General features: G+C 43.0%; 1 protein-coding gene across 1 annotated transcript in view; it reads right to left on the reverse strand.

The window, feature by feature from the left end:
- Window positions 1-24,493, reverse strand: part of LRSAM1 (leucine rich repeat and sterile alpha motif containing 1) — a 233,945-nt gene that overhangs the window by 112,138 nt on the left and 97,314 nt on the right. Inside the window, exons 10-16 of the mRNA XM_069241372.1 lie at window positions 23,034-23,164; window positions 14,921-14,950; window positions 13,401-13,523; window positions 11,075-11,214; window positions 9,938-9,982; window positions 5,003-5,073; window positions 246-345 (exon numbers count right to left, since the gene is read on the reverse strand). Of these exons, the coding sequence (XP_069097473.1) occupies window positions 246-345; window positions 5,003-5,073; window positions 9,938-9,982; window positions 11,075-11,214; window positions 13,401-13,523; window positions 14,921-14,950; window positions 23,034-23,164 (640 nt within the window). The remainder of the gene's footprint in view (window positions 1-245; window positions 346-5,002; window positions 5,074-9,937; window positions 9,983-11,074; window positions 11,215-13,400; window positions 13,524-14,920; window positions 14,951-23,033; window positions 23,165-24,493) is intronic.

Raw genomic sequence — 24,493 nt, forward strand, 5'->3', positions numbered from 1 at the left:
ATAGTTGCTACTGTTTAAGACAAATGTACTTTGCACTTTTTCAATACACTGCAATCGTTAATGAGTCACTTTAGAACCTCAAAAAAATCAGTTGTTTCAAAGTTTTTTAATGTTTCTTTTGAGTTCAAGGTTATTGAGCTTTTTGTGACAAAGGAACACTTGTGATCATGTCTCACTGTAAATAGCTGGAATTACAGTTGTCATAAAAGGCTGTAACTGAGGATAGGCTGTATCAGCCTTCTTACCTAGAGTAGGCTTGGTTGACCATCTCTTGCCGGCGGGATTCGTACGTCATCTGGATGAGCCTGTTGTTATAACTCTCTGCCAACATCTGCTGCATGGCATCTGAGAAAGAAAAGTCAGGTGATTATTGTCAATTCTTATGAGAAGGGGAAAACGTAGACTAATGTTGGATCTGGAAGAAACTGCATCTGAATGTTTTCTAGAAGAAGGCAATGAGGTTAATTCATTTTAGGTTAAACTCCAACTGCACCAGAGTGGACCACTAAAGGGAACGCTGGCACCTTGCAAGTGATGTTCAAGCCAGGCAGAATACTCTCAAATGTTTCTTCCTACTTATACAAAGTATAAAAGGTTGCATTTACATCTTTTTACCAATGCATACAACACATTATGCAAGTACTAATTTTATATAAGTGTAACTCCTCTTTAACAACAATAAAAGTGATGAAAGAACTTGGACTAACTTCACTTAAACCATTTCTATGCCTACAATCATCTGTTACATGTGCATCTACTCCACTCTTAAGCAAAGCCTTTAGTAAGTTACAAATATGAACCACACTTGAAGAAGCAAGAAGTTTTCTGACTCTGGTTCTCATGTTCTGGTCGAACATTCCATCAATTAACATTGGAATGATACCAGCGCTGCCCTGACTACTTGAGTATGAAGATTGACAAGAGGTGGAAGGTCTCCGATGAGGCAAAGCTCCAGGAACAGGAAACTACACAACATGGCTAGCGTAAAGGCCTGTCTGTCTATTGAACGCCTCGGGCTTGGAGACACTAAGAAAATTCACTGAGCCTTGAAGAAGACTCTGAAGAGTCAAAGTAATGGAGGATCTCGAAGTAGAATCACAAATGCTGTCCTCCATGTCTTGATAACGGTCTCAAAAAAACCAACTGAAATTCAGGATTTTCAATTTTCCTAGACTGAACACAATAACAAGATTGCCCCTGTCAAAGGACTATTATATGGTGCAAAATGAAATGGGGTCATTGACAAATTCATGCATAAAAACTGCGTGTTAATTAGAATCATAATTTAGTGTTTTGATTAACACTTTTTCAAATAGAGACACTGTTAAGAAATTCTAACAATAAAATATAAAAATAATAATGATGTGTGAAGCACTGATTAATATATTGAGATTAATATACAATGGGCAGAACTGGCAGACCCTGGTGGTGTATACAAGAACTAAAAACTCCTTCAGAACAGCTTGTTTTCATGAATTCAATTGTGTTCACAGACAGAATCACAAACCTCGTTGCACACCTGAAACTGCTTAAATGCTCAAAATAGGACTGTCAATGCAAAACTATTATTGGATTTTTCTGTCTAATCTAACATACATCAGGTATTAGAATTATCATAATAACAACGGATAACTCGGAGATAAAGAATATTATTAGAATGAATGGAACATATAAAAACAAACACTGTTTATGACACATCCTTAATTGGTTGGCCAAATCTCCCTATTTTTACTGGTGGCATTCTTATTGAGCAGCCTTGTTATCGAGCATTGTAATACTTCCTGCATACTTGCAGCACAACCTTTTTTGGCAGCATGTCCCCACTCTCCCAGTATTTCCCTCCATACTAATTTAGGGGAACTTGTATACCCAAAAATTCACAGAATCTCTTCAGACCTGGTTAGGGCTCCTCTTGACAAACCTCAGTGTTGTACGACTAACAACAATTAATTGAACCCAATGCTTTCATTTGCAGTGTTGGGAGAATTGGTACATGCTTCTTTTGAGCGTCTGTCGGTGTGGAAAGTGGAGCCCAAATAGGATTGCATTGTAAGGTAAATGTTATCTCAGTTGTTATTAACAATGAGCACTGCAAAAGTGAAAGAGATCCCCTCAAGATGAACAGTGCAGAGCAGAAGCTATGCGGCAATTTCCACATACACCAAAAAAATAGGAAAATATTATACAGAATACGCACACACAAAGCAAGTTCTTGTGTTAAAGAAGCACTCATTTAAGCCTAATGCAGTTTGAATGCTGAGTTAACAGACTTGAACATACAAACTTGTTAAAAAAAAAAAATTTAAAAAAAGGGGCGCTTGAGGGCATATAACAAACACCCTGACTATTCAAAGTCTGAAATACCACAACCAGTTTTAAGGCTGAGCGTAAGCGTTCGGCTTCCTGTACACTTCTGTGGGCTTAAAGTTATTTCATTTGTTTGTTTAAGTGTCATTTAAAAAAACCTTGCTTGCTAGTGGTCAGTCATGCCTCTTTGTCCCTCCTTTTTCTCCTTGGGAGCAGGGACTAACTACTGTATAATTACACTTTGCTGTGCTTATCTGTTCTCTGGGGGACTTTTTTTTTCTTAGTTTCCTCCTCATTTTCGGTGAAGCTTCCCTTTTCATTTCCACAGCATGCTTGCTTTCAGCTAATGTAACCATGTTGTTCCTGCTTACATTTGACACGCTTTACTTAATCTAGCATTCTCTATGAGTGTTTGCTTTTTTCAGCCTGAATATTACTCGTCTCCCCTCCCTCATAACCTGAGGGCACAGTGTACAAATTTTCACAAAACGGGCGCTGCACTTAATTTTTCAGCATGGTGCCCAAAAGTCACTGGGGATGTGTTCAATTCACGATTGCAAGGTGCAGTACCTTATGTGGCCAAAAGAAGCCACAAGGGACACCTAGGGACAGTCTGTGGTATTGCACCCTTTCCCTGCTTTGTGCACATTAGAACGTTAAATGTGCCAGGTTTTTTTCAGCCATTTGCTTTCATGACTGTTTGCTTTTGCATAGGATTACAAATGCTGGCTCATATTTTACTTGTATTGTTTATTTTGTTTCACTACGCAATTCAGACATTTGGAAACAGTTTTACTATTGGCTTCAGAATGTTTTGTTTTGAGCTGGGATTCCGATTCTGTGCTTATATTGATGGAATTCCCAGTCGGTCGGTGCTCATGTTGCTACAATTTCGACACAGTAATCATCTTCTGTGCATTTGTCTCTCATTTGCTTTATTTCATAACGTATGCAGTAACCCTCTGTGCTACCTTATGATAGAGTTAAAACTTCCCCTTGACAGATTTCCAATCTCTCTCCAGAAAGAACATTAATCACAGAGTTTTGTTGACATTTTTATTGTTGCCTGATAATAGCTGGTGGCAAGAAACGCCAATAGCAGGTGCTTTTAAAATTATAATACACTGCAAAATCTGCATCCACACCGAAGTCAACACCCAGTGCAGTGGCACCGGTCGTACCGCCATTCTTTGCAGCAGACACATTACCACTCTGCGCTACCTTACAACAGAGTCCAGACTTCCAATAGACAGATTTCTGATCTCTCTGCAGAAAGAACATTAATCACAGAGTTATGTTGAAATTTTTATGTTGCCTGAAAATAGCTGGTGGCAAGACATTCCAACAGCAGGTGCCTTTAAAATTATAATACACTTACAAAAACAGCGCCCCATCTGAAGGCAACACCTGGTTCGGTGGCACCTGTTGGATTGCCCTAGAGCCGGCATTGTTTGCAGCCTATTCACTGATGGAAATTTAGCAGTCCGTCTCACAGCTTCATTTCATAAATTTTTACATGGGCGCATTAGAAAGTAAAGCATTTGGTTCTTAAATTCCAATGGAAAATAAACAAGCTTTTTTTCCCCTGTGTTGGCGTCACAATAACATAGTACCTTTTGTGGCCAAAAAAGGTCCCAAGCTACACCTAAGGACAGCCTGTGGTATTGCATTCCTTCCCGCTTCATGCACAGTAAATGTTGCAGGTTTTTTTTAGCCAGCATATTAGAAGTGTAAACGCGTGAACGTAACCATGTTGTTCCTGCTTACATTTCACATGCTTTAATTAATCTTGCATTCTCTAGGAGTGTTTGCTTTTTCCAGGATGTTGTTACTTACTTTTTTTCTCAGTTAGCATATTACTCTTGTCTCCCCTCCCTGATAACCCATTTCCCATTTTCTGGTTCTCCTTCACCGCAAGGTCAAACGAATGGCAATAGCACTATGCAAATATCACGCCACAGCATACAAAATACAAAAAGACAAAGTAAAAAAAAAATGCCATTTACAATGCCAAGAGCTCTAACTTTCACAAATGCTAGACTGATTGCATTTTAACTTTCCAATCCAGGGGGCCTTACAAAACCCAAGGTGATCACTTTACGAAAGGTCACTGTAGCCAAGTTCACTCAGCTTATATCCTTCTGACCTGTGGAAATGCTTGACATAAGAAGTGTAGGCACCATCAATACAACACAGGGGCACACTAGAAGTAATAAAGAGTTGTAAAGCTAGAAACTAAGCTGAATGTGCCCCTTTAGAGTAAGGCAGTAAATAGCAGTTTTACATAGGCCTCGAAATCCTTGTCTACCTCCTAATGAAACCGAGGCCACTGAGCTGCATGTTAATATAGTAACAACGTAAGCATTACAAGCCATTCACAACTAAACTATGTCCTCGTCCATATTGGTATTTTATTAGTCTGCCAATGCCTGCTAGCTTTGGACCTTTGACAATTATTGATCAGTCACAAAAAAGAGTTGATGCTGGATCCTGAGATCCGTGGGTCAAGTCATGTTTAATTTTCTGATTTTCCCTTCTATCTGAGCACCTCTTGTGCCTATGTGCTCGTTTCATATAAACATGAACAAAACAAGAACAGAAGAGAAAGCAATTTGAATAAAATTATGAAAACTTTGTTAATAAACGAGAAGTGTCAACAATATTAGTATACTTTCTCTTATGCAGCTGTACTTACGAGCCACGTCTCTTCTATGCAGGTTGTCTGTTTCTTCCTGTGTAATTGCCATGAGATGTTCCATTTTTATTCTAAGAAATATCAGAAAAATTAGCCATAACTACTAGGGGACTAAGTCAGAGCATGATCAAACAATGAGACGTCCTACAAATTCAAGGGCTGTAGGTAGCGCTGCACATACAACAGACAGACCTGGGAATACTTTATTAGCAGTACCATTAAAGAAATGTCATTTGTGCACTCTCCGACAGTTTGGAAGGCAGAACAGTGGAAATGATCAACTTTTCAAATTGATGAAACGGGTACAGAAACAAATGCAAATTAAAACTTTAAAATATTTGTGGGACCTGGAAAATCTAACTTTAGAGTGTTAGGGACATAGACTATAGTTGGTCTTTGAAACAAGGACAAAGGCGTTTTCAGGAACATTAGTTTGGGGACACTTTAAAAAAAACTCTTCTCCAATGCTCCAGTGCAGTATAAAACAGACATTAATAGTGCATGTTCTGCAACTGCGATCCTAAATGAGAGGAGAGACTTTGTTTGGTTTTAAACTTTAATCCTCTTGAATCTTCTCCTTGTGGGCAGCCACCATTGGAAGAAGAGGGGAGCCAACAAAGGGAGCAGGTTTTTTAAGCCCAGTTGTCATACTCTGACTGCCTGATTATCTGCTCTGGAGGCATTTTTTCAACATTCTCTCATCTGGTGTTGCTTGATTCCGACCTATTTAAACTAACATGGGAACCAATTTAATGACTTTTACTGCTGCTACGCCACGTCTACCCGCCTCCACGTTGTGGATCTAACCTCAGATATTCATGTTGCTAGCAGGCAAGTCAGTCTCTCTAGGCCACCAGCTTCTTTTTATCTGTGCATCAATTTGAAAGAGTGTGCACAACTCTGTTCAAGCCAATGGTGGAATTTTTTTTTTTTTTTAGAATTAATCTGATCTGTTTTTCACAATTTTGGAAGTGGAAAAGCCATAGTTACACACATCTTCTACACCCACTATCAGCCCTTACTGCAAGAAGCCACAACAGTGTATTCAAGGCTGCCTTGGTTGAGTGGTGATGTGTGGCTGAATGTGATATGTGGCTAAATGAAAAAGATATCCCAGCGAGTCACTGCAGCAGCTAGAGGATATTTGCACCACATGCCTTGAGATTTGTATTTCAAAATTTGCCATGTGCAGGCTTCAGACCACAGCTAATAATATGATTTGGGTCGCGGTTGCTATGATGTGTTGTAATCAATGGGATTTGTTTCTGCAACATGGAACATGATGGTGTTTTAAGTTGTACCTTTTATGTGGCTTGATGTTGTAGGAAGCTGGCTTTTCATATAGTGGACCAAAATGAGGTACACTGTGCAAAGAGTCCAAGAAATCCCCAGAGGTATCACAGAGGCACAAATTACACCCCAAATGCTCTCTTTTGGAGTAGTGTGATCGAGCAGTTAGGCATATCAGAGGGTGGTGCTAAGCATTAAGGCACACACTCATACAATAAGTGAGACACAAACTCAATAAAGAAATCTGACACAATTTTTAAAAAATAACACATACTTTTATATAAATTTAGATACCAAGATCACCGGATTCAGGTGAGTACTTTTCAAGTTATGAATTGAAAAAGTTGACAGTGCATTTTTCAGATGCAGCAATGTTATCCTACGGAGGAGGAACAAGCACTGCAAACAGGTATGGTACAGCATCGTACCAGACCAATCTTCTGGACTTAAGGTGAGTATGAGGCAAGGTCCAAGGCCACAACCACAGGTCACCTCGGGCGGAGATGGGAGTTGGGGGGGGGTTGCGGGTTCACTTCAGCGGCAGATGCGCCGTGTAAGTCTATGGGGATTGTTCAGTCACAAAATTGCTGCAGAGGTGGACTGAGAGTACAGTCCGGGTAAACATCCAAGGGAGTTCAGGTCTTGCAATGCTGAGGGACGTAGTGACACCAGTGGTCTTGGGCGTCCGGCTGGTTTTGAGTGTCGGGTTTAACGTCACCGGGGGCGGTAGCGAGGAGGGGGCCTACAGAAACAGGCTGCAGGCATGGACAGGTGGTCCAGTACGGCCGAACCAACAAGTGTTCTCGGGTCTCATGTGCCTAGGGGATGTAGAGACAGCAGTGGTCCTCTTCTCCTAGGTCCGGGGCGTCCGGGTGCAGTGGACTGTCAGGTCTCTGTCATGGGAGACAATCGCGGTGAAGGGGGGGTCTTCATGATTCAGGCTGCAGACGCCATCGGGAAGTCCACAGTGGGCGAAGTCAAGGTAGGCTTTGACTCTAGAGGGCTTGGAAACTACGCTGACACCGTTGACCCACTTACGCTTGGGGCTAGACTAATCAGGTGCAGTGGTGATGTCCGACGTCAGGTTTTTGGTGGTCATGGTACTCGCAGTTGTTTCTTTAGGTGCCTGCAGATGAAGGGAAGCAGCCCCACTGCTCCTAGTGACTTCTTCTTGGTGATTTGCAAAGCACTGGCAGCTCTCCCGGGTACTCGGATGCTGCAGCGGCAGGACAGGTCAGTTGCTCCTCAAGGGTCGGGTGCAGCAGGCAGGCTTGCCGCCAAGTCCGTCGTGCTCCTCGGTTCTCGGGTCAGCAGGCTTTTTGTCCATTCCTTCTTTTGTGTCCAGCAACAATCTGAAGATCTGGTACCAGGGGGTTCCCTAAGTACTCAACTTAGGAGGCATCAAGGGGAATGAAGGGTAGTAGCCAATGGGCTACTTACCCTTGGAGTCACTACAGCTCCTAGATGACCACTTCCTGTGGGGGAGTGAGCATCACCCTGTCCAGAGTTCTAAAATTCCAACACAAACAAGACTGCGGAATTCCTGAGGCTGTGTTAATTTCAGGCTCGAACCCTAAGGTTATGTCCAGCCTGGAAATGCAACATGCCTCCTGCATAGTTAATTTTCCCACCTGTGCAGGTGCCAGATGGGTCCTAGGGCAGAGGGGTCAGCATCCTCCTCCGAGGAAGGCCAGTTCTGCATACCATAGGCTGTGCGCTTCCTTGAAACTCCCTGCCTTGGAATGCAGATCTGCAGGACATCCTGTTGGGAGGGGTGTGTAAACACCTCTCCCAGAGCAAGCTTTGTCTCTGACTTCCAGAGAGCAAAGGATCTCACCCTTGGGGGTCAGAATCTCATCTGTTGGTGGCAGGCTGGTTAGAACTAGCCCATGAGCCCATCTGCAGTTGGTAAGTTTTTAGGGGATATCTCTAAGATGCCCTCTGAGTGCATGTGTTAATAAATCCATCACTAGCATCAGTGAGGGTTTATCAATACAAGATGTTTGATACCAAACATCCCTATTTTCAGCAAAGCCATCGTGTAGCTGGGGAACTCGTATTGACCAGTGTCCAGCACATGTATTTAAAATGGCTTCACTGCACACTTACTATGGCTAAAAAGTGACAAAGGCATAGCAGGGGCATATCTGCTATGCCAACACAGCTTCTTTCTTCTGCAGATACAGGCATGGAATATGTTTTCTTTGTGAGGAACAGCTGAAGTCGCATAGGTAGACAGGGAAGCATGGGGGGGAGCTCTCCTAATAAGTGTGTGCAGGAATCCAGAATAAAACAGCATACAACAGCATTGTTTGCATGAATAAAATCTGCAACCCAATATGAACATGACCCCTGACATGATAGTCATATATTGGTGGGAGCCTACTTGAACTATATTTCCATACTTGAGCACACGTGCACAGGGTCCATTGATGAAACCAAGGCTTGAGGAAAATGGGCTGGTTTATAGGACATCTAAAGAGCGGCTGAGCTTTCTCGTGTACAGAAACAGGTATCTTTGGAGTGGTCCCGTACTACAATCTTGGAGTTGTTTTGATTAATGTTCAAGCAGGGAGTAGTCTGCCTTGGCTGGAATTTACCTAACGAGCAGAAGCTATAACCAGTCTGAATGCAGAGTATAAATATCCTTTTTCCAGAGTAGGTGGTTGTGATTGTATCCCAATCCAGTTATAAAGTCCAGGATTCAGTAACTGAATCTCTTGCACAGAGATGGCGTTCTAGCATCAGCAATTTAAATTCAGATACTCCACTGCCGAGCTTACCTGTTTCCCCAAACTCAGTTGTCAGTCTAACATATTCCTGCTTCTTCCAACATATGCCTAACGGTTTACAAATATGACCAAACTGGCATCAGATCCACACCACTACCAACTTATCAAAACAGCCACCTGCAAATTAGAGGGTCAAGCTAGTGCTCCGATAGGCTAGGCCACGCTGTCCTAGGGTAGGAGAGCACCAGGGTTTGCCCATCAATATCGCAGGGATGGTTTTTCTACCAAAGCATGATGCATTTGTACGTACACAAGATGCTTAAGCCTAGTAGCCCACCCATATACGAAGGCCAGGGCTGCCCCCGTTAACATAAGAAGATTAGGGGCAGGTGGTGAACGTCTCAGAGACTAGATGCGGGGACTGATTGTTGATTGTACTTTATACTGTATCGTGCTAGGTTAACAGACAGCGGTCTTGTTTGTTATGTCGTATGATGTAAAAACAAATTGGTCACCTGTTCCTCCTTCTCCCACGATCTCCAACTGTGAATTGACACAATTCTTATCTCCAGCTCTAACCCTCTACCTTTACCACTGTTTCCCATTCACCTACTGCCTTTTCCTCTCAACAGTGTCCCAATGCATTCTGAAAGACCTGAAAAGCAACACAAGGAGGTGCACAACATCCTATTTTCTGACCTTTAATTATTACTACAGTACTTCATGAATGGAACAAAAATAGAAGTTTGTATGTGTATTTCCCTTAATCTAAAAGGAGGATATAATCATAAATACAACTGTAATCAGGGAGAAGACATGTCACTCAAGAAGATTCAGAAGACAAATGCGCCTGCTGAGGTCATCATAGCAACTGTAGCCAGATGTATTGTAAATTGTATAACTGTTACCTTACCTCTCCCTTTCAAGTGACTTCAAAATTTCAGAGCTTTGTTTTTGTCTGGAAAATACAATGGGATGGTTACAGAAAGAGAAGATCAAATAGCATTGCTTTAGTTGCTTCGAACAGCAGTGATTGCTTAAAAAAACAGCTCCTAGGGGGGAAGAAGTTCATTCTGGAACAAGACAATCCCTTGTTTTCCAGTTCATATCATTCTGAAGGGTTCCATAAAGTTTGGCCAGCCTCTGAATGAGCATGATCAAGAACAAAGCCACAGATTGCTTGCTGTTTCCAGCATCTTAACAATCATTTACAGTGACATATCCTGGCAACATAGATGGGCTAATTCTCCATGTGCAACAAAGCACAATCTTTCAAGAGCTTTAAAAGAAGTATTGATACCTGAGGAACCTCTGAGTCTCTGCTCAATACAATGAATTCTTAGTTGGATAAGTAACTTGCCACGACAAATAGCAAGATCAGTGCAAAGGCTAGTATCCTAAATCTTTTGGTGATGACATTGCCAAAATCAGGTGTGAAGTGTATCCAGATGTCTTTTATTGCAAAGCAAACATGAACAAAGCTGTACAAAAACAAACTCAAAGTTCATCAGCGGCTTCCTCCGCATCAACGAGATCTCAAACTCCGATACCAGTGATAAAAAGATGCAATGTAATTTGCCATTTCTAACTAATATTGCATTGTTGTAGACTGCAGCAATGAGATTTGTCATTAATGCACTGCAAGGGCCTTGCACACACTCAAGAACCTTTAAACTGTGCATCTGCGTAACTGGCAAACATCTGCACATATATAAAGGGAATGCCTTAATCAAGCTGCATGCCTTGTGTGCCTAGCATGGATCACTCATCTTTATCTAGCCCTTCAATCTGTAAAAAGTGCAAAACCTACTAACAGTGTCATATTAAACATATTAACTCTTCAGGAACTGTTGGACCAAATTCTCCATAGACTTGTAGCTTTGAACCATTCCTCCCTGCATTTCAAGGTCGCATGGCTTGTGTCGCTATGAAACAAATCATTCTCTTATATAATTCCCACCACAAATATTGACAAAATCTAATTTGTATTTTATTAGAGGCCAAGTCATTTTAAATTGTCACCTACTGCATTGATATCTTGATGACCCACCTGTAGTTCTCTTCCAGCATTTTCTCAATGCGACTGGAGACTTCCTGTTCTGTCTGCTTGAGCTGTTCTTGCAGCCGGTAGCGCTCGCACTCCAGATGCCGTTGGTGGGCTGATACACCCTTCTCTAGCCTCACCTGCTCCTGTAAGCAGGAAATAGCCATTTTAACTCTAACGAACAATCTGCAATGACACTGTGGACGAGGTTCATAGGGTTAAGAGATCTATGCAGCAGGCAATGCTTACTTGTTTTATATCGAAGATGTATTAGCGTTTCAAGCTTAGCATAGGCTGTTTTTGAACTTTTGGTTTGGAGCGATGCATACACCGTTAGTGAAAATCGCATTTCTGCCACCTTCTATAGTAGGATCATTTTTTTGCAAACAACTTTTTTTATTCTCCTTATGCATCAGAGCTGCTCCTGTGCCAGTAAAAACGCCCATTAGGATAATGCTCACCGCTGACATTCACAGTGATCTAAAAATCACAAATTCGATTTCCGGTAATGCAGACTCACTCATCTGTCTTTTCAATGTTTGAATACCGTTAAATTATATGATGGTTAATAACTGCTATTCACATCACATAAAAGCGGCATGGGTGCAGTATAAAACAGTAGATAAAAACAACATAGAATTGTTATTAAGTATATTCAGAACAACTTAATAAAGTATAACATAGTATCTCAAAGTCAAGTTGAACAGATGAGAAACAACGGGTGACTAATATCCCACACAGGAACGCTTTGATTCTATAAACACCACAGAGTTCTTGTTTGTTGTAGATTTTTGTAAGTTTTAATGACTTTTGGAATTTTTAATGTGAGGAGTTCTGTTGCCAGCAAGGGGAGGGCTTTGTATTCCAGTTCTGCTTAGTCACAAACAGACCAGCATTCTTGCAGACTCCTACAGACCAAAGGCTCACAAACCTGGAATATGCGATCCAAAACATGGCCTCCTAAAATTCGTCAAGTAGAGCAAAACTGCATAGTTTGGAGAAGCTTTCTGCTCAATATTTGCTCTAATGGGATGATCATAATAATGCTTCAAGTTACTACTAATTTGTGTTAGCTGCATGCATTTAACTGCATACCCTAAAACAAATGCATTTCACAGGATGATGGCCACCCTTGTGTCAAAAAGCGCTACCCAAAACACAATAAATTAAATATAATAAAATCAGTGAATTACATAAAGTTGGATGTAATCAACTTCAAAAGTTGTCTGTGTGATGTTCCGCCCCAAATTCAGTCTCCCAAGAAAGGCCCACTATCTTGTTTCAAATTCATCCTCACAGATCATAAACCACAGGGAACAGGAATCTGCCTGTTTTCGTGTCTTTATTTCTTAGCAAAGTAATCACAAAGCTACCAGAAACACAGAATATCAATTATATAACAACTTCTGTCACTGCAGCGTATGACGACATTCCAAATAGGCCTTTAAGAGTCATCTCCAAAATAAGTTCTTGCACTGGCGTTAAGACTTCATACTGAGTTCAGCAGTCCTTCACAATGATCTTGCACTTTGTTGTATCTAAGAGACAACATCTCTTAGATAACAGCAGTCTTTCTGCGAGGAGACAACTCTCGTTACGGAGCACCTGTACTGTTGATGATGAAAGTGGTTTCCATCAGCCAAAATTATTACAAGGGCAGCGTGAGGGTATACCAGCGTTCAGGATGCATCATGACATACCCTTAGCTTTTTCAATGCACAAAGATCCTTGGACACAGTGGACACTACTGACCTTATAACTACAACCACACCGCCTTTTAACAACACCACTGTGAATATAACAGTTGCTGTGAGTAAACCAATGTCTGAATTACGTCCTCTGGTGCTCACATTTTGGTGGAACCTCCCCCATATAGCAACTAAAAATACTAATGCCATCTAGGACACTTCCTAAAAGGTATCAATGAGCGGTTAAAGCATGTAGCACACAACAGAATGACTTTTTGAACTACTTATATTTTCACTCGCCAACATATGTATGTGCTCAACCTTCTCTTAATGGCTTGAGTATTGGCATTCAATTGGAGAATGAGGTCACATCTGTGGTTACAGACGCAAAAGTTAGGCATGTGTGAAAATTGCCTACAAATTTTCAAAGTCATTATGTGCAAGTGCCAGTTCACAGTTTCTGGGAACCATTCACTATACAGCACTAAATTAGTGTCTAAGTATTTGTCTGCGTGAACAAAAGGAACACATTATCAGCACCATCCAACAAAAAGATACTCTTGGGTGCAATAACCAGTGCTCTGGATTTCTATGGCCAAAAAACATCTCTGGTGAACAGATCGTGTGGTTCATCGAATACAGACCTCCTTCACAGTTTGGAGCATCTCATTCTTCTGGTCATTACTTTGTAGGATGAGCTGAGCATGTTCTCTCTGATCCAAGTCTAAGCGGCGTTCAAATTCCAGTTTTTCCAACATTTTCTGTTCCTAAAATGACAAACGCAAAATGGAAATAAAGTGTTCAAGGGAAGATTGGGGAAATTGAACTTAATGTGGGGAAAAGGCAAAAGTACCAGGAGCGAGGGCCTGGATACACAAGGGAGAGGCGAAAGAAACCACAACAAGGACAAAAATAGCCACAGTAATGGCAGAATAGCTGTAGCAATGGTAAGAAGAACTATGGCAAGGGCTGAAAAAAGCTGTGCATAACCAAAACAAGCAGTGGGGCACGTTATAGCTATAAATAGTGTGCAGGCAACAGGGCTTGGGCGACTGAAGGGCCCACTGAACAGGTTTATTGCTGAATCTACCATACAATTAGAAGACAGGGAGTCCAGGTATCATGTTTGCACAGGGGCCCATGTTACCCTTAATCATGGCAAAAACCTCTGCACAAAGTTAACATTTAGGTAGGTATTTAGGTAGAAACCTAGGTAATAATACACAGCCACAGCTTCAATACACAGGAAATGCAATAATATCTATATTGCAGTTCAGAATGTACTATATTTCCTAAGCCAGACCCTTCTAACCCATCTCCGACCCAATTCCCCTCACCACCTGGAGTAGAGTCACACCATGATGTCCCAAACATACTCAGTGGAGCAGTGATCTATGTACTATTTCGGGGAGAAGCTACTGCTAGGGATGGGTCAGCTGTTCTAGGGTACAGTTCAGATAGAGAGTATTTGGGAGCTCTTTTTCACAGCCTCTTCAGTTACTGGACAGGTTATCCTAGATCACTGTCCTCCCTCCCAGTGTTTCTAGGCCATGGCCTTATGGTAAGAACAGTTGTACTACTTCTGCAAGTTTCACCTAAGGTCCGAGGAGACATCAGTTACTGGTTTGGGGCTGCAAATGACTCAGAGTTGTTTAAAATTATGTACCTTAATTTAGCAAATGTAACTGTGCTCAGATATTAGTATCTACTAATTATTGGGAAGAGTACAAACACAGAGTTCTGTTTTTGCAGAAGGCATGAACAAACCTGTACTAGACTAGCTACTCATGAATGGCCATGAGAAAAAAATGTTTTTCAATAGGATTTGAAAGAAAAAGATATAACAAGGATGAAATGGAGAGAGGAAGGGAAGGGCCCATAAAAGGGGGTTACAAGGAAGGTATCTCACAAAATAAAACTGAAAGAGGCAACGACTTAAAGAGAAACAATTTGGTAGAAGGAACTGAGAGGAAGAGAGAGAGAGAGGCAAAGAAGGCTTTCATTTGATTGTTTTTCACCTAGAGAACAACCGAAATGTAATGTTTCACAATCATTTGTTAAGCAATGTGCTTAAAGTTAGCTCCTATTGCCATACAAGAAAGAGAGGTGCATTAAAAGCAAAGAAAACAAGAATTCAGATCAAGTCTACGTGCATTCGTCTTACCTTCCTCTTCTCGTAATCTGAGATTTTGTTCTGGAAAAGAAATAAACATGTGACACCATAGCATCTCGTCCAATTTGAATGCTGATTTGTCCTAACACCGTACTATGCATTACACAAGTCTCACAGCACTACTGGGTTTCTCATAAATGGTGCAGGGGAAAATGTATGAGGAGCAACGCAATGCTAAATGTGCATAACCTTTCTGCCGCTCCTGCAACAGACCTAATGAATACCATGCGTTTTGCCCATTGTCTCCCTGGTCAAACATATATACATCATCATACAATGAATATCAGACTTTATAATGCAGGTCTTCACTCCGCACACATTACAATGAGTTGACCGTCACAAGATGTTGTAATAACATGCAAGACTTACAATGCATGCCTTACCCCACAATGCTGTTGGATTATTTTGCTAGGGGTGACCTCCGTATACCACTTTTGTTTTTAAACCACTAACCTCCCTATTACCTCTATGATCCACTGAATCCTAAAATCCCTTGCCACCTTTCACCACTACCCACCCCGAACCATAAAAACACTTTCCGTCCTAACCTCTACCGTCCCCAGAATCATAAAGAAAAACCCTTACCTCCCTTTACCTCTAACTGCCCCTGAACCCTAAAACCCTTATCTCCCATTACCGCTACCTGCCCCTAAACCCTAAAACACTATCTTCCTTTACCTCCTACCTGAGTGGTAGCATAACATCCTGTAGGGTAAAGACTACATACTTCATACAACCATCTAACATTTTCCAAGGGTATCCTTGAGGGTATCAGACTTTGCCCCTGCATTAATTATGGTCTTAAGTTGGTACTCATGAACATCAGTACCTAATCACCTAAAACTGAGGGTTTTGAGGAATAAAGTGATTGTGTATGGTCTAAGAGGGTGAAGAACCAAACAAAGACCTTTAAAACTAGCATGTAAATGATATTGTCTTCATACATGGTCACACCAATGATAACTTTATTGAGAACTATACATTTTTATTTAAATCAGCCAACGAAGATTGACTCCTTATATTCGCTTAAGCTATATTCAGATAGACACGATCCAGTGACTACATTTCTGAAAGGAGAATCAGACAACCACCTATAGCTCCAAGACACATACATTTATATCCCTGTACCTTAGTTACGCAACACATTGTGAGCATGGAAAGTTCCATGACAATATGGAAAATGTTACTTACCCTGTAAGCATCGGTTTGTGGCATGTAGTGCCATAGACTCACATGTTCTGCACAGTCCTGCCGTCTAGTGTTAGGCTTGGATGTGTACAACTTGTTTTTCTTTGAAGAAGTCTTTTGAGTCAAGAGATATACTGACTCCTCCTATGACCGGTAATGCGCATGGGCATCAGATCCATACTTAGATGGCTCTCCTGCCTAGCGGGTAAGGATGGAGATGGAACACAGAAGTGACAGTAGATAACCATGCAAGTGAATATTTAAAAGACAAGTAAAACTAAGCATCTGCAACAATCGAAAACAAATAAAGCAAAGCATCTGCAACAATCAAACGCTTCCAGGGAGATGAGGAGGTGCATGTAAAGCTATAGAGCTACATGCCACAAACAGATGCTTACAGGGTAAAATGTTCAGTTTGTGGCATGTATAGCTGTAGATCCAATACACATGCTCTACATAGGCTGTAAGGTAGCTCTCCCCTGAGTTGTGGTTAGCCAGAGGATGTTGCAGAGGATTGAAAAGCTGTACAGAGTACAGCCTGGACCACTTGTTGACATGCTAGCACATCCACACAAGAAGTGTGTGGTGAATGTGTGTGGTGTGTACCAAGTAGCTGCATTACATATATCAGGTATTGGGATGTTGCCCAGAAAGCCATGGAGGCGGCTTTCTTGCATGTAGACTGTGGCCTAGGGGGAGTAGGGAGTGGTCTTTTGGCCTTGGCGTAGTAGGTCTGAATGGACTTGACTAATCATCGAGCTGTCCTTGCTTTTGAAATGAACTTTGTGTGGTTTAGCATAGGTGACAAATAACTGTTTCATTTTATGAAATTGTTTCGCCCTGTCAATGTAGTGCACTGATATCTAATGTGTGAAGGGCTCTCTCTTCAACTGAGTCTGGGAAGAACCCTGGGTGTTCAACTGTCTGGCTGAGGTGGAAAGTGGACACCAGCTTGGTTAAAAAAACTCTGGGTTAGTTCTAAGCACTACTTTGTTAGTGTGGGCATTAAAAAGGCTATCGGTGAAAGTTTGGATCTCACTCACATGCCTGAGGGAAGTGACAGCAACTAGAAGGACTATCTTCCATGACAGAAAATGGAGAGAGGACTATGCACGTATAAAAGGGTTCAAAAGGGAGTCCCAAGAGCCTAGTGCGACTGCACTGAGGTTCCAGGACAGGGCCCTGGGTTACCTGTGGGGGATAACCCTCTTAAGCCCCACCATAAAGGTATAATGATGGGGGATGTTCTGTAGGTATGTTGCCACTGCAGCCAAATGCAAGTGAATGGAAATGTAAGTCAGACTTGAGTGTTTCAAGTGAAACAGGTAGCAGACAATGTCTTGCACTGCTGACTCTAGTGGATCAATGAGGTTGGTTAGGCAGCACTTTGACGCATAGCAGGCTCGAATAGTGGGGCGGCGAGCCTCTTTGAAGATGGCCATACACTTACCGTGTAGATTGAGGTAGTCCTGGTGTTGAGTGAGAAGTTCCAGCCGGTTAGGAAGCTTCTTGTGAGGGACTATAGACAACTCTAGAAGAGTTAGAATAGTTGTGAACCAGAGTTATCTAGCCCACAAGGAAGCCACAGGGAAGAGGCTGAGGGACATCTGCCATAGCCTCCCCACCACGCGTGAAAGAAGTAGGAAAGGCAGAAAAGAATAGGCAAATATCCCTGACTAGTTCATCCATAGTGCAGTGCCCACTGATTGTGGGTGCAGAAGTATGGACGTGAAGCTTGGGCATTTGGCGTTGCAAACAGGTCTATCTTGGGGAACCCCCAATGCGTATGGGAGCAGGACTTGAAGGTAGAGTTCCCACTCGTTCATCTGTAGCCACATTCTTCTGAGCAGGTCTGCGAAGCAATTTTACACCCCCAGATGATACTCTGCTAGTAGATGTACCTTACAATGGATCGCCCAATGCCAAATGTTCAGCGCTAGTACCACGAGGTGGGAAGAATGCATGCCCTCTTTCTTCTGAAGGTAGTACATGGCAGTGATGTGGTCTGTTTTGACCAGGACTGTTTTCTGATGGATATAGCAGAAGAAGGCTTTGAAAGTCTGTTGGACTGCCAGAAGTTCAAGATAAATGATGTGGAACCAGGACTAGAAGGGGCCTGCCCTGCAATTGGTTGTTGCTATTTCGTCACTTCAAGAGTGAAAGGTGAGGGCCCATATCAACATTAGATCCTCCAAGAGCCCTTTGTGCATCAAGAGTCTCCTGAAGTGAACAAGTATAACCGAGCGTGACAAACGATGGCGAAGTAGAAGGCCATCATGCTGAGGAGGCGCATCACTGCCCTGACTTTTAGCTGGCAATCTGGCTGGAAAACAGGCAGCAGAAGCTAGCTGAAAAGCTTAAACGTGTGCAGGGCTGGAATAAGCCTTTCCGGTGACAGAATTTTGAATTGCTACTATGATTAACTGTATCTGAAGTGGTTGGAGGTGGGGCTTACTCATGTTGATGACGAACCCTTAATCGTGGAAAAGATTTAGGGTGATCTGGGTGTGGGCCTAGCACTGCTGTCTGCTTGCACTCTTGATTAGCCAGTCGTAGAGGTACAGGAAAACATTAATTTCCCTCCTCTTGAGATGAGCAGCTACTACTGCAATGAATTTTGTGAAGACTCTGGGAGACGTTGTTACCCTGAATGGCAGAACATTAAATTGCAACTGCTGTCCACTTACCATAAGCCCGAGGTCTCTGCAGAGTGGATCAAGATGTGGAAATAGGCTTCCTTCAGATCGAGAGCAGACATGAAGTAGCCTTGCTGCAGCAGAGGAGTGATGTTCTGGAGCATAACCATGTGTAAGTGCTCCAACTGGATGTACTAGTTGAGGGCCTGATGTTGAGTATGGGCCTGAATGACCAGTCTTTCTTGAGAATGAGAAAGTACAGGGAACACACGCCTTTGCTGCACTGTACACCCGTTTGCTGCACTGGTGCAGTGGCATAGGTTCTGTGGTGTCTGAGTGATAGTGTGTTCACTTCCTCATGGTGAAGGAGCTAGGTTTCTGTGGTGAGGGAGTGTTTGCGGGGGATGATGTTTGGAGGTGTAGCAATGAGTTTCAGTAGCCATGTTCTCACAATGGACAGAGGTGATGCTTTTCTATTGTGTGAGGAACTGCTATAAGTGCCCCTCACAGGTGTAATGTGGTCAGGGGCAAGGGAGAGGGGAATCACCTCACTGCTTGACGGGAGCAGCTCCCTTTGTTGCACCACCTCTGCTCCTGCCCTTGTAGTTATTTCCTCTAAAGGCACCTCTGGAATAATCGCAGGAGATTTGCTGCTCTTGCCTCTGGTATGAGGCGTAAGCTCCGGGGAAAGATGCTTTGGCCCTGCTACCAAACTGTGAGCTATGAAAGGAGCCACCAGTCGATGGAGAATAAAGAGACCCTATAGCCTTGGCTGTGTCCTTCTTGGACTCTTTAACTTGAGGCCAGAAGATGTGTTCCCCATCAAAGGGCATGTTGATAAGATGCTGCTGAACTTCTGACTTAAAGCCAGAGAAACTGAGCCAGGTACATCGGCGGCTGAAAATGCTGGAGTTAATTCCCCTTGTAGCAGTGTCAGCCACGTCCACAGCACACCTAACAGTCGTGCTGGAGATGGTTGGGCTCTCTGCTACAAGATCCTAAGCCCTTGGTCTGCACTGATCCAGGAGGTGTTGAATCAGCTCTTCCATTGTGTCCCACTGTGCTCAGTCATACCTAGAGAGTAGGTCGAGTGATTTAGCGATGCACCAATGGGTGGTAGACTGAGTGGCCACCCGTTTGGCAGCTGCATCAATCTTTTTACTTTCTTTGTCAGGCGGCGGGAATCCCCAGTACCTTGTGCATTTGTGCGTTTACATGCAGTATGCACAACTAGAGAGTCTAGTGGGAGCTGTGCAATGATGCAAGGTGGGTCAGAAGGAGAGGCCTTATATGTTTGGTCAACCCTGGGTGTAACTACTCAGGCCTTAACAGGGTCTTTATAGACATCATGAGTGGATTTTAATATACCCTTAAGCATAGGAGGGTATTGTATTGAATGCTGTGTGTGAGAGCATTTCTACTAAGAAGCCATCCTCCTCCGTGATAGTGTGTAAGTCCAACTTGTGAAAGACAGCCATCTTGTGAATTACTTTGTGATACAGATGGTATCATATAGAGGGAAAGGCTTGACTGGGTAAGGGTCTGGATTGTTGAGACCTAGGGGGACAATACCATAATCATCCCAGGGATCATCCTGGGTCATATGGGACAGTAGGATCTAGGGGACTACCCTGCACATGGGAGGAATGTGGGGACCCCTCTGGAGAGTGTGCCAAAGGAGCCTGTGTAGTGAAAGAGAAATAGGGGCTTGTGATGGAGGGGGGAGTAGGGGCTTTTGGTGGAGAGGTGGGTAATCTGGGTAGAGGAGAAGGAATTTTAGAAAGAGGAGAGGAAGAAGGAGGAGAAGGAATGAAGGAATGAGAGGGTATATTGCTAGTTTGTCTGTCTCATTGCTTCTTCAGATTGGGAGGTGGTGACGGTTCCAGTGCAAGCTGCTTCTCGAAGGTGAGCAGTCTCTTCTGCCTACTGTTCAGCTCCTCCCGAAGGCACTGTAGAATCGGGATGTCGAGATCCTCAGAGCCTGAAGAGGAATGCAGTTGGCTGAGTCAGCACCGACAGCTGTTAGGCTTCACAACTGGTCTGTGCTGGCGCAAGAAGCCGAAAGGAGTTGAGGGCACTGCCAGTGTCAAGAAAGGCCAGTCTTATGCAGCTCTTTCTGCACTCTGATTGAAGTTGAGGTCAGCTCCAAAGCCATGTGTCGATGCTGGCCATTGCTGGGATGCAGCTGCAGCCCGAGCGAAGGCTGTTGGGCTGGTAGGGGGCTCAAACCCGGATCCCCTGAGGGACAGTGGTCGACCAGTTGTTTTGGGTGGTGGGACACAATACTCGCAGTCGACGCCTTGAGCCGTCGGCGCGGAGAAGCCAGCTGATTTTCAGCATCAGAGCCCAAGGAGAACTCAACTCAGGCCTGAAGGCAGCTAGTTGGCTGACATAGGTGGAGGCGCCTGTTTCCCCTTTGAAGTCCTCTTGAAGATGTCGGCGGTGTCCTCATCTTGCTACTATGCCATCTTGCATAAAGAGAGGCAATCGCGTTGGTACCCGAGGGTCTTCTTGGACCAGAACGTGAAATTGGTGGGGCAGGAGGTCTTGTTATGCTCCAGCGACAAGCAGAGTTTAGAGACTGGATTGTGATCTTGCCACGAATATTTTGAGTGGCGCTATGGACAGTACTGGAAAGGGGTGCTATCCATTTTGACATGCATATTCTCGAGCGGGTGACCAAGAAGAGGGACCCGAGGGGACCGAGGCCCAGAACGAAGCATCAAAGAAATCCAGGTGAGAACCAATGGAACCGGGACGGAGTTGAAAAGACTTGCAACTGCAATGGTTTGGTGGCAGCAGTATTGGAAGGCCACAAAAAGGAGCGCCATGCTGCGTCAACTCAGAGTTTCAGTGACACAGGTCCAATCCAGACAGCATAAGAAAACAATCTAACAATAAAGGCAATGTCCCTGTGTATTATCATTCAGACGAGAAGTTACTATACCTTGTAACTTAAAAGGCTTCTTTGAAGAAAAGCAAGTTGTACACATCCGAGCCCAACACTAGATTGCAGGAATATGGAGTGCATGTGTATTTACAGCTGCACATGCCACAAACACATATTTTCAAAGTATTTACATGTGGAGATGCATTCACTGTGAGATGAAGGAGTAAAGTCGGCCACCAGCTAAAAAGTCTGCATGCAACCAGTCTCCTCGTGGAAAGACAGCTTGAGGCCACACTTGTACCTCAGAAGTCCTATGTTTTCCCAGGCCCATTCACCTGCTGTGATTTTTTACTGTGGCTCCAGTTGCTGTAAACATCAAGCTTTGGCACATACATCTTGCAAGTTTGATAGAAATTCAATAGCAAACCACAAAGGGTACCCTTAAGGTGGTCTCTGATAGAATTTTTTTTGATGTTTATGGCATCATTAATTTAAAAAACTGACACTGGTCATATTCTATCTGCGCCGCTGGAACCCCAGGCTGCACTCAAATGCAGAGCCCCCAACTAGGGTGAAACCGGTCTGAGTTGCTTGTGTTCTGGTTCAGAGAGGACTTGGTTTGGAAGTTTAGACTGGACTGTTCCAATTGGAGCAAGAGCAAGGATGATTTGCCTATGGCTGTGTCTAATCTGAGGTGGAATGGTGGCCAAACAAACGATGGACTGGATGCAGCAAAGAGTAATCACCAGTGGATGAAATTCAAGCATTCTATTCATCACTTTTTTGTTTACTTCTTTATGAAAAGGAAGCTACATCATCACATGTTGCCTACTCTGGGGGACTTGTGTTTCACCCACACCATTCTGAGCTCATTTAAGAACACCCCAGTACTTTACATTAGCACCATTTACTCACGAAGACAGATGCTGCTGTAAGCTACGGAAAGTATAAGATCCTGGAGTCTTCACTAAGGCTCACGTTCTTGGTAATGTGCAAATTGGACAGTATGGTAGTACATGTTTCAAACCTAGTGCACTCATCAACTAAACATTAAAAGTTGAGCAAGTTATAAACAATAGAACATATGCAGTTGGGAGGCAGAATGTAGCAGGGGGTTGTACACTCTTTAACAACTACCATCTAAATAACCATCATAAATATCATGAAAGACAAAAAACATGTTTGGCTTGTGAAATGATAACTTGTGTGTTTCCTATGTCTTTACAATTTAATTTTCAGACAAACATGATAGGATTTTGCCTGGCATTTTTCGAAGCACCCTCATTTTATCAGTGAGCAACGTAAATGGTCAAGGCTTTCCCCCAAAATAATGTTTATTCGGTCACATGAGTGAACATAATGAATTTTTTAGACAGAGATTGAGTCTGACCTGCCAATCGGACTCCTCTCTCATGCACCTGGACCAAGTCCCGTCGACACAGTCAGAAGGAGAATCTACTGCATCGCTTTCTAGGACGGAGAGCAGATATTGGGAGGGAGGGCAGTACTCGATCCCACACTCTGTAAAAGATTCCAAGTTAGACAAAGCAAGCAATAGCACTTTACAGCAACAAAACAAGAAGATCAAAGGAAAGGCTGGAAAGAAACTTCTGCAGTTAAGCTAAACGTTTGGAACCATTAAATGTCTTTGAAGGCCTTTTATCACAGAAGGCAGACTAGTGACATTTATTTGGCTTTTTACTTATCTGTTAAACAAAATTGGTTAATTCGACTTGCATGCATTCTTAGGGTACTTTTATTAGTCAGATAAATAATGTATATTATTTAATTTCAATTTTAAGACCAAAGTTTTCTTTTAAAAACTAATCAATGAATTTTAAGCAATTATGATAACAAATAAGTCATGACATGTACATTTGTATGCACAATTTCAATGGGCAGAGCCATCCAGTAGTGGAACAGCCTTGTCTTTAAAGATTTCTAGTACTGGGTTCCACTAGCCTGCATATGCAGATCATGGAGTCAAAGCAGCAAAACCTCAGGAGACTGGTTTGTAAATGGACTCATGCGTACCCCAGTTGGGTCTCGAGAAAATAAAACCCTCCACGCCCACAGCAAAACCTGAATTGCAGAACCACTGGTGTTGCACTGGAATGTTCCATCCCTTTTAGAGAACAGGACATGTGATCAGAGCAGACACTATAAGGGCTGCAAGGAAGATGAAAATGTGCAGTGTCAGTACGTGTAACTGGATTAGGTGGAGAAGCGTGTGCTTGCTGCAGTGTGGAACTAATGCTTTCCTCAATATGCAGACCTGAAGCGGGGGGCTTGCACCGGCCACTCTCACAGTCCAAAGGAGTGGAACACCAGACAGCCCCAAAAGGAAATAGTGTCAAGATTACCTAATCTGTCTGGGTTAGTGCTTTATTGTTATTGGTAGTAGTGAGGAAAAGTGGAAAATTACCCCCATGTGACCTACAAAGGAGGGGGAGATGTTATTTCACTCAGAGTCATATTCTCAGCTATAGACAGAGAAGGTGATGTGGACCAAAGAATTGCAATGGGTAGGGCATCTATGAAGCCTCTAACTGATGCAATATACAGCTGCGTCAATAGGATCCTGAAGAGTCCAATCTGTGAACATGTCCTGAGTGCGGAACAACAGACAAAGGTGCAGTCATTGCGGCGGCGCATAACAAGGACATTCTCAATCAAAGAACAGGATAATATTGGTGAGGTTATCAAAATGGGCAGTGGTGCAAAGTTTCTGTCCTCAGGTACCAAAATGTATACAGAGACTGAAAACAGGAATCCAGTGGGAACTTGATCTGGGAACAATGGTTCCATTTTAGGGCAACCAACAGACAGTCCTGAAAAACTGGGTCATCC

This window comes from Pleurodeles waltl, chromosome 6 (assembly GCF_031143425.1).
Source record: "Pleurodeles waltl isolate 20211129_DDA chromosome 6, aPleWal1.hap1.20221129, whole genome shotgun sequence".
In the NCBI taxonomy this organism is placed as follows: domain Eukaryota; kingdom Metazoa; phylum Chordata; class Amphibia; order Caudata; family Salamandridae; genus Pleurodeles; species Pleurodeles waltl.